The following is a 9,308-nucleotide window of genomic DNA, read 5'->3' as shown; positions in this document are numbered from 1 at the left end:
AATTTAGAGACGAAAACAGCGTAGAGCCAGTCTGTAGGCAGTAGCTTAGGTAGAGTTTAGTACCTTTGAGAATCTTTGAGAGATTCTCCACGTGAAACCTGAGTCTAACACCGGCTTCAAAATGGAGGAACTAAAGCACAACCCAGGCCGGGGTAGCCTGTACGATGAGGTGGACGGCTACGGCGGGTCGATCGACATCGATCATCATCATCATCATCACCACCATCACCATCATCACCACACGGATGCGTACTCGGCAATGGATGAAGATCCGGACGACAAGGATGACACAAAACGGTATGTTGTTCAGTCAGCTAGGTGCTCGGTGTATCCTAGTAGCACTTACGTGATCCACTCTTTTGTCCTTTTACAGTAAATCACGCAACCTCAGCGAGAAGAAGCGGCGTGATCAATTCAACCTGCTCGTCAACGAGCTTAGCTCGATGGTGTCGTCCAACAGCCGTAAAATGGACAAGTCGACCGTGCTAAAGTCGACGATCGCATTCCTGAAAAGCCACAACGAGATTGCGGTACGATCACGCGTGCACGAGATCCAAACGGACTGGAAACCATCCTTCCTGTCGAATGAGGAGTTCACACATCTCATCCTAGAGGCACTCGACGGCTTCATCATCGTGTTCTCCTCCACGGGTCGGGTGTTTTACGCGTCTGAAAGTATTACCTCGCTGCTCGGGCACCTACCGGTAAGCTTGAGTCACTTCTAGACGGATTTGGATGTGACTAAACGAGTGAATCTATTCCAGAGCGACCTCCTGAACATGACCGTGTACGACATGGTGTACGAGGACGATCAGAACGATCTGTACAATATCCTGCTCAACCCAACGACGGTGGTGGATCCGTTGCAGACGGGCATCAGCCGCGAGAACCAGGTGACGTTCTCTTGCTACATCAAACGCGGCACGGTTGACTACCGAGCGGATGTGTCGTACGAACACGTGCAGTTCACTGGCTACTTCCGTACGTGAGCTTTTGGTGGCACTTTTCACAGGACGTTGGACGAAACCGATGCTCAAATCTGTGCTCTGCTGTGGGTTGTTTTTATTTTGCAGGAAGTGACGTCGATACGGACTCGCTCCTGACGACGTCCCGGTTTAGCGGCTACACGAGCGATGCCGACTCGCGGCTTGTGTTCGTCGGCACTGGGCGGTTGCAGACGCCTCAGCTCATCCGCGAGATGTCGATCGTCGACAATACGAAGAGCGAGTTCACGTCCCGGCACAGCCTTGAGTGGAAGTTTCTGTTTCTTGACCACCGAGCGCCACCCATCATCGGTTACCTCCCGTTTGAAGTGCTGGGAACTTCCGGGTATGACTATTATCATTTTGACGATCTGGAAAAGGTGGTGGCTTGTCATGAAGCATGTAAGCGCTCAAAAATGATAATTATAATACAACCCGAACACACACACCGAAACACAAACACATACACACATTGCCCACGTCCCAATTAAAAGTGTAACCTCGCTTGATGTGGTCCGACTAATGAGCGTTTTTTCTTACCATGTGTTCTTTTTGTGCGCTCAAAAATCCTCATGAGTAGTGATGCAGAAGGGTGAGGGTACGTCCTGTTATTATCGGTTTCTAACGAAGGGTCAACAGTGGATCTGGCTGCAGACGCGGTTCTACATAACGTACCACCAGTGGAACTCGAAACCAGAGTTCGTTGTGTGCACACATCGGGTCGTTAGCTACGCGGATGTGATGAAACAGATGCGCAATCAGACGGTAGGTGATGGTAAGTTCTCAGAGGACGCTGACAGCATCAGTGTGCACGGTGTCGAGCGCAAGTTCCAGCAATCCTCGTCCCAGAGCCTACTGGCAACGTCACCGTGGAGTTCGAAGAGTTCACGCACGTCACGAGTCGCACCAACGCCTGGAGTTTCACCCACAGGACTCTCAAATCGGGGTCGTCACCGGTACAACACGTACCATGGGCCTGGATCGGATTCGGCCACGTCTATATCCACGGAATCTCACACCAGCCGACAGTCGCTCGTGACGCAGCATTCGGTAAGTGTGTTTGTTGAGGATGAGATTAGTATAGGGCCTTGATCCTGATCGAGTTTCTGCTTCTCGCTTGTAGCGATCGCGAATGCGCACCAGCACATTTCCGTCGAAGGTTTCATCACACGGCAGCCAGCAGGATCGCCACTCAATGTCACACTTTCTGCTGCAGCAATCGCAACCAGCTGGCTCTCATCAGCTGCAACCGGCTCAGCTACAACAGCATCAGCAGCAGCAGCAACTTTCGCAACATCCACAGCAGCAGCAGCAGCAATCGCAACCGCAGCTGCATCAGCATCAACAACAGCTTCACCAGCAGTCAGATCAACTGCTGCAGCATCCGTCGATGCAAGGCCATCATCAACAGCAACAGCAGCAGCTGCAACAACAGCAGGGGCCACTCGCAGCAATGGTACAAAACCCAACGGGGGTGGATGTTTATTCTCACGCGTTGCAAGGCCCACATCATCATCCGCTTCAGAGTCAGCAACAACAGCAACAGCAGCAACAACTCCCGCCAGCCGTCATGCAACAGCAACAGTCAGCAGTTCAACAGCAACAGCAACAGCAACAACAGCAACAACAGCAGCAACAATCGGTGCCACAACCGTCAACAGCAGCAACGATACGAACGCCGGCAACGATCATAACGCCACCGGTAACGCAGATCATCACCGCGACCGGTTTCATCGAACCGCAGCAGTATTTGACGGCGATCCCGGTACAACCGGTGGCCGGTTTCACGGAGAGTGCTCCCGGTGTTCTTTCACCGATTCAGTCGACCTCCCCACACGGACCTTACGCGGTGGCGCATCATTCCGCAGTTACTGGGACGGGTGGCGTTGTTTTAACGCCAAGCCAGAACCAGGTGCAAGATCAGCTACAGCGCAAACATGAGGAACTGCAACACCTGATACTGCAACAGCAGGAAGAGCTACGACGTGTGCAAGAGCAGCTACTAATGGCCCGGTACGGGTTGTTGCCATCGATAGTGTCACTTCCGTTTCCTCCCGGTACCGGAAATGGACCACCAGGGCCGACGGTAGGTCCGGGAGAACGATGTGCGAGCGGGGCGAATCCGTTTCTGCAGGCACATCATCAACCCGCCCACGGGAACACCTTCCATCATCATCACTTTCATCCGTCGTCGGTACAGGCGCAACACCCTCCTAGTCACGCGGGTGTGCTCCATGCACAACAATCGCAGCAGCAACAGCAGCAGCATCACGCTCAGCAGCAGCAGCAGCAACAGCAGCAACAGCAGCTTTCTCAAGATCAACCTCAGCAACAGCAGCAACAGCTGTGTATAGGACCACCAGACCAAAAACCGATCCTGCACCCGGACTCGGAGCAACTCAGCTTCACCGACACCGGTCAAGGGAAGCTGACTGAGCCGAGCGAGATGATATCGTACATGCAGCTTACACCTGTGCCACTGCACCACCTTCAGCAGCAGCAACAGCAGCAGCAGCAACAGCAGCAGCAACACCCATCGAGTCAATCATCCGCATCAACACCTGCCTCGTCCGTCGTAAGTCAGCAGCAAAAGCATCAACACCAGCATCAGCAGCATCAGCAGCAACATCAGCAGCAGCATCAGCAGCAGCAACAACTGCTGCAGATGGGTGTAGCGCAGGATGCCAGCGGCACGAGTGGTGGAAACGGTAGCAACACGATGGGACTGCTGCAGTATCAGATGGCGCAGGAGCAGGCACAGATACTGTTCACGTCCGGTATGGAACAGCAGCAGGGTCAGCAGCAACAGCAACCAGCGGCGCAACAAGCGCAACATCAGGGCGCTGGAAGTTCGGATGCCGGCTCCAGGACGTGTCCTTCGCAGACGAGCGAGATGTAGGGCGCAATGTAGATTTCACAACGAGCTTAGGGAAAAAACAACCTGCAAACAAACGACGGGGAGGTGGTAGAGCTAGGTGATAACGTTTACGTAACAGATAGGATAAGGTTTAGCTAAACAACCCGTGGTATGTAGCAAAAGGCGAGGTTTCATCCACCAAAGAAGGATCTATACCTAGGAGTGCAAGTGGTTGTGCTTGCACTCTGAATACATTATGGCAGTTCTAGCGTTAGTCCCTTATTGAGCCATTGTACTAATTAGCAGTGTAAGCAAACGGAGACGGAAAGATGGTGATAACCGAAGGTTTCTTTTGTAAGGGCGTAAGGAAAACGTTAGCATCGGGCTAGTAGCCGTTAGACCCGTCTCGGTCGGCCATTCGCCGGCGTACTGGCGGAGCATTTTATCGTGTATTATGCACTTCCTATTTTTATTCACAGTTGATGGCGTGACAGTGGGGTATGTGTGGAAGGGAACGATTGGTTTCTAGCCCATCGGGGTGCCTGATTCTACGGTTAGGTTCCACCTGGACCACGGTTGGGGCACTTTTAAAATGTCATAGCAGCAAAGGGTAATACAAACACCGAAGAGAGAATGTAGGTAAAGGTGAAGAGCTGATCACGAAATAAATGACAATGTAAAAAGAAGGAAACATTAAACTGTGTAATTGCTATCGGTAAAGAAAAAGGATATATTTTGCTTAGGAAAGCATACTACCCCTGAATACGCCTAGTATGTAGGCAATCCGCGTTGCATTCAACGATCATGTGATTCTTTCGCGCAATATTTAAACGAAACATGCTTTCTATTGGCTTAACGTCCATTATACGTCTGGGTCACGGCATGACCACCAAATGCTCCGTAAATCAGTAAACTAATGCGGATGACTCAACACATTTATTTTCTCTTCCAAATGCGCGATCGCGTTCTGGCGTCGTGGATTTGATAACGCAATCAAATGCTGGGAGGCGCGACCTGACGGTTTGTTGTGTTTTGGCGTGAAAAATAACGATTCCGATTGGACGTCGTGCATGATACGCAGTACAGTCCCAACATGCGCATGTTTGCCACCGTTTGCCATCGCTAAGGACATCCGAATCGCGCGAACGGTCAAGTGCCGATAATCGGTTGAAGTTTGCGGTTGACCTTGCGCTTCGACGACGATCACGTTCCGGTCGACCGAATTGCCAATTGGGCGGGTAGATCGACGCCACAAGTAACACTCTCGATTATTCCATTTCGGGCATTCGAATGGTCTGAGCTAGCGATAATGTGCGCCTCGAATCAGGTCAGTTAGGCTGGTTTTGTTTTCTTTTCTTCCTCACACGAGGCGTCGTAATTTTGGCCGTTATTAATTAAAGCTGCAAGATCGTTACACAGAAGTGCATGAACAGCACAGAGAAACGCTCGTTTGTTTGGGTTTTGTTTACAACTAGATAATTGTGATTTATTGCTCACTTTCGAGTGGAATAATCATGCATAGACTTAATGGCAACAGGGTAGAGAGACAAAAAAACATCTCCTTCCAACACGATCCTTACATAGCTTATCTAAAGCACCGGTATAGTACAGGGTGGGCTTGCGTGCGCCATCTCTACAGCTTCTTGAACGCGTTCTGCAGCACCTCGAACTCGTTGTGGATGTTACGCATCAGGTTGCTGATTTGTGGGACCGAATCCAGGATCTCGATGCTCTGCGTGTAAGGATCGTACCGGACACCGAACGGACGTGGGATCGTGTTCGCGTAGTTGATCATCTTCTGGATCGCATCCTCGAAGCTATCCGATACGAAGTACACCGGTTGGTACTCCGTGATCGGGTACTTCTGCTCGCATGTCTTAGCCGGGTCGAACTCACGCAATTCAGGCTTGTCGGTGAGACAGTACTGCAGTTCACCGAAGGACGACAACAACCCAGCACCGTACGCCTTCAGGGCACCGTTCTGTCGACACATTCCGTACTCCACCGTAAACCAGAAGCACTATTGAACGGAAAACCAAAACACGTCATTAGCATTAGGAAGGATCTCCTCTGGCCACCTGCAGTGTACATACCGTGGCAAGCTTCTCGACGAACTCATCCGGGGCTCCGAGCGATGCGAGACCAATCTCTTGCGAGAATTGCGCGAAGGATGGATCAGCAAACAGAGGTGCATGACCGAGCAGCTCGTGACACACGTCCGGTTCCGGTGTGTAAAGCGGCTTGCTTGGATGCCGGATGTACTGCGTAGAGTGGAACACACGGAACGCCAATCCGGCGAGGAAGTCCCGAGATGACAGGAGACCCGCAACCGGCCGCAACGTAAAGCCCGTACAGTCCTTCAGGAAGTTAGAAACGTCCTCGAGCTGCGGGATGTTGTCCTCACGATAACCGCAGTTCTCGATCAGCAACGGGAACACGTGATTGTGTTCGCGGCACGCATGCGTTGGGTACAGCTTGGTTAGGTTCTGGAACACCGTACGCCAGGTGTTAGTCTCAGCCTCGGTGTAGTCGACGTGTGGGAGTGGTTGGCCGTGTTTGTAGTTGAACGCAATATCAGCGAAGTACTTGCGTCGGTCACGGTACGTCGGATCGGTGAAACCGGGATGGTCCGAGTCCAGCTCGGCTCCGTACGACAGGATCTGGTTGGCGAATCGGTCAAGATCACGGATGCGTCTCGGGAACCACGGGACGGTTGCTGTTTTTGAGGAGAAAAGTCATTGCATTGAGTGGAGTTGTCGCCTGACACACCTTGGAAGTACCGTTAGTTTACCTTCATTATCCTTGTAGTCACGTGAGATGATGTTGAAGTAGTTGCTTTTGTCACGGACAGCCTCGATCGCCGCTCCAAGAGTACCACCCTTGCCATCACACTCCACCATAAATTCGTAGCCAGGTCCACGCGTAGATGACCGGGATTCGATGTGCAGCAGGTTAACCCGATGCTCGTCGAAGATCTTCAACATCTTCGACAGGGCACCAGCCTCGTCCATCTCAGGCGAGAAGATGATGCACACGTTCTTCGCTTCGGCCGCATCGTGGCCTTCCATAATGTACGAGCCGCCTTCCTTGAGGGTGGGCTGAGATCGTAAGAGAACGTAACGGAAGATGAGAACACGGTTTCGGGTGGTAAAACGTTAGCCGAGGAAAACCGTCTCAAGGTAGCACAACAACGTTCAGCACAAGCGGAAGGATTGCAGAAAACTGACCGCGAAACGGTTCGCGCAGTGGAGCTTTATCTGGTTGTCGCGACGAGCTCGGGTTGGATTTTCCACCCCTTGGGTCACTCGCCGCCGGTGTTTCCGTGATTTTATTTGCTTCGTTTTTCCTCCCCTCCGACCACTCTCTCCTTCCCTGTTCGGGGAGGCGCAGAATGATGAAACAATTGGCCAACATTGCGGCCCTCGTGGAATGACGTCCACGCGTAGTAGGCTGCTGCGAATTAACATCCGAGCAAGCCATGACGAACGTGTGCGTGTGTGTGGGACCTTTTTTGGAAAGCTCCAGCGTGATAACGTGTAAAGCGTGTGGCGCATCAGAAAGGAGTAAGCTCGGTAGGCAGGGCTGGCCAAAGTACAAGACGTCAGCTGAGACAAAGCGCTTCGAGAGGCACGGCTCGATTGTCTTGGGCGAGTTTTCAAGGAGGGGACAATGAACACCAGCAATAATAGCAAAAAAAAACCCGTTCGCATTCGTCATAGCAGCGATTGGCATTGACGCCGGGTGATTGCACTTCGTCTCGTGGCTTTGGTTGACACTTGGTTCGGTCTGGCGGTATGCGGAATCAATCACCATGTTCAACTGTTGGGAGGAAATAGCGGTATGTGTGTGTGTGTGGGGGGGGTTTATTACTCCACCAAGTAGAACAGCTGTAGCTTTTGCCCCCCTCCCACAGAGGGTAGAAACTGGCGGTGTGTACTTATGCTCGGCAACCTGTTTCAAGGTGAGTAAAACCCTCCACTTATCGCGAGAGGGCTTTCCAAAGGGCACACGCAAGCGAACAACCAGCACGGAAGCTAAGCAGCGAAACTGTGGCGGGAGGCGTGTTGTCGATGGCGTTGCCAACATCAACAACATCAGCTCACAAACAACAGGAACGGAATAACACAAACTGTTTTCCCTTTCGTCGGAGGTTATCAACAAGGAGGTTTGCTCGGGAGGTTTGCAAAAATCGGGATTGATCGAAAGGATTTCACTACGTACCCCTTGCGATTCCTGACGTTCGTACATGGTGTGGCGATTGGAGGGATTTGTTTGTTGATTTCGAATAAAGCACTACTGCTGGAGAAGGCACACGTCACGAACAAGGATAATGACACACTTCGAAGCGGAATGGAATGGAGCGCACTCACAAAACAACCACCGTACGAATCGAACACGAAGCAAACGGCGAATAAACCACCGCTCTAAACGGCTGTCCAGCTAGCTATGGGACGGCGTATCCCGGCCGGTGAAACATTTAAATCGCGCCTCGTGGAACACCAGCGATAGTGTGAGCGAGATCGCACGATCGGAACCGAGGACGAGTTAGAATGGCGTCAACAGATGCCCGAACCGGACTACGGGCCACCGGGACAGCTGATAACCGCCGGCAACAGATAGCCGGTGTACGCTTCGGTAACGAAATATGACGATCGCAGCTCCTGTTCCTGGCCACGGGCGTTATCACCGTTACCCGGTTACAGACAGGCTGGCAAGGGCAACGGGAGGATGGCTACTGACGCTAATTGGCGTCCCTAAATTGTCACTTCGGAGCAGCATCCTGTCAATCGTGTTTATCGGTATGAGGGGCACTCAAACGGGGAAGACTTGCGTTTTTTCCTTCTGCCGAGTTGGTTTAAATGAATTACAATCGCAGTTCGTTCACGTGCCTCTGAATGTGTATGAAACAAGCCTTAAGACACTAACCCGACAACGATCCTTTTTTCTAACTGACCAGACTAATGATAAGATGTGATTTGTTTGAAAGTTTCGATCCCAAGCGAGTCGGTTCTTGTTGTTCGTTCGGTACTTATTTGTGCGCGATTTGTAGCGTTTGTTGGCTGCCGGAAGCTCACGTGTTGGAAGCGATCAGGACGAAAGGATGAGTTCATGGGCAATTGTCGCTTCGGATGGGTGATTTTATGATGTGTTGCGCGTTTATTATACCGTCTAGCTGCATCACAATTTCATATTTACAGATTGAGCTTAAGTTACACCAGATAGACACGAACATACCTTATTCATCTCCTGAGTCAGTTGATACATCCTTGGCTTTTAATATACTTTGAATGTGTTTTGATTGCAAAACAGTTAATCCACGTCTTCTTAACACTTCAACGATAGCTCTTTGAAAGGGTTGTGGGAACGACTTCCCTAATTGCGTCTGCACCGCTCGAAAGTAAAAGTACAACTGGTCCAACGTTCCGCTGTCGAACTGCAGCTATCGAGCCCGGTTACTACCACGGAGT

The 9,308-nt window shown here is 51.4% G+C and overlaps 2 protein-coding genes across 3 annotated transcripts; one reads left to right on the top strand and one right to left on the bottom strand.

Annotated features, from left to right (window-relative positions):
• The first annotated feature begins 259 nt into the window (after positions 1-259).
• On the top strand, positions 260-4,513 carry LOC128725256 (circadian locomoter output cycles protein kaput). The gene is made up of 7 exons (XM_053818984.1): positions 260-297; positions 374-704; positions 765-981; positions 1,074-1,385; positions 1,564-2,033; positions 2,107-2,776; positions 2,852-4,513. The coding sequence occupies exons 1-7, from the start codon at positions 260-262 to the stop codon at positions 3,880-3,882; spliced, it is 3,069 nt and encodes a 1,022-aa protein (XP_053674959.1). The 3' UTR covers positions 3,883-4,513.
• A 789-nt stretch (positions 4,514-5,302) lies between these two features.
• LOC128726043 (protein henna) lies at positions 5,303-9,105 on the bottom strand. 2 transcript variants are annotated; one of them, XM_053819827.1, is made up of 4 exons: positions 9,076-9,105; positions 6,632-6,938; positions 5,934-6,556; positions 5,303-5,860 (listed from the first exon to the last, which is right to left on the bottom strand). In XM_053819827.1, exons 1-4 carry the CDS (start codon positions 9,103-9,105, stop codon positions 5,474-5,476), a joined length of 1,347 nt encoding a protein of 448 aa, XP_053675802.1. In that variant the 3' UTR covers positions 5,303-5,473. The 2 variants fall into 2 exon arrangements, with proteins under 2 accessions (XP_053675802.1, XP_053675801.1); XM_053819826.1 differs by lacking the exon at positions 9,076-9,105 and adding an exon at positions 8,062-8,167.
• Between the last annotated feature and the right edge of the window lie 203 nt (positions 9,106-9,308).

Source organism: Anopheles nili, chromosome 3 (genome assembly GCF_943737925.1).
Source record: "Anopheles nili chromosome 3, idAnoNiliSN_F5_01, whole genome shotgun sequence".
NCBI lineage: Eukaryota > Metazoa > Arthropoda > Insecta > Diptera > Culicidae > Anopheles > Anopheles nili.
This window is presented reverse-complemented; position numbering and strand designations above follow the sequence as displayed.

Bases quoted from the DNA above. Each gene is read 5' to 3' on its own strand.
- LOC128726043 (XM_053819827.1), bottom strand. From the start codon at position 9,105: ATGTATCAACTGACTCAGGAGATGAATAAG. The intron at 6,557-6,631 runs GTAAACTAACGG...CCTCAAAAACAG, and splicing joins TGACTACAAGGATAATGAAG to CAACCGTCCCGTGGTTCCCG. The intron at 5,861-5,933 runs GTATGTACACTG...TCCGTTCAATAG, and splicing joins TCGTCGAGAAGCTTGCCACG to TGCTTCTGGTTTACGGTGGA.
- LOC128725256 (XM_053818984.1), top strand. From the start codon at position 260: ATGGATGAAGATCCGGACGACAAGGATGACACAAAACG. The intron at 298-373 runs GTATGTTGTTCA...GTCCTTTTACAG, and splicing joins GACAAGGATGACACAAAACG to TAAATCACGCAACCTCAGCG. The intron at 2,777-2,851 runs GTGCTCCCGGTG...ATCATTCCGCAG, and splicing joins GGTGGCCGGTTTCACGGAGA to TTACTGGGACGGGTGGCGTT.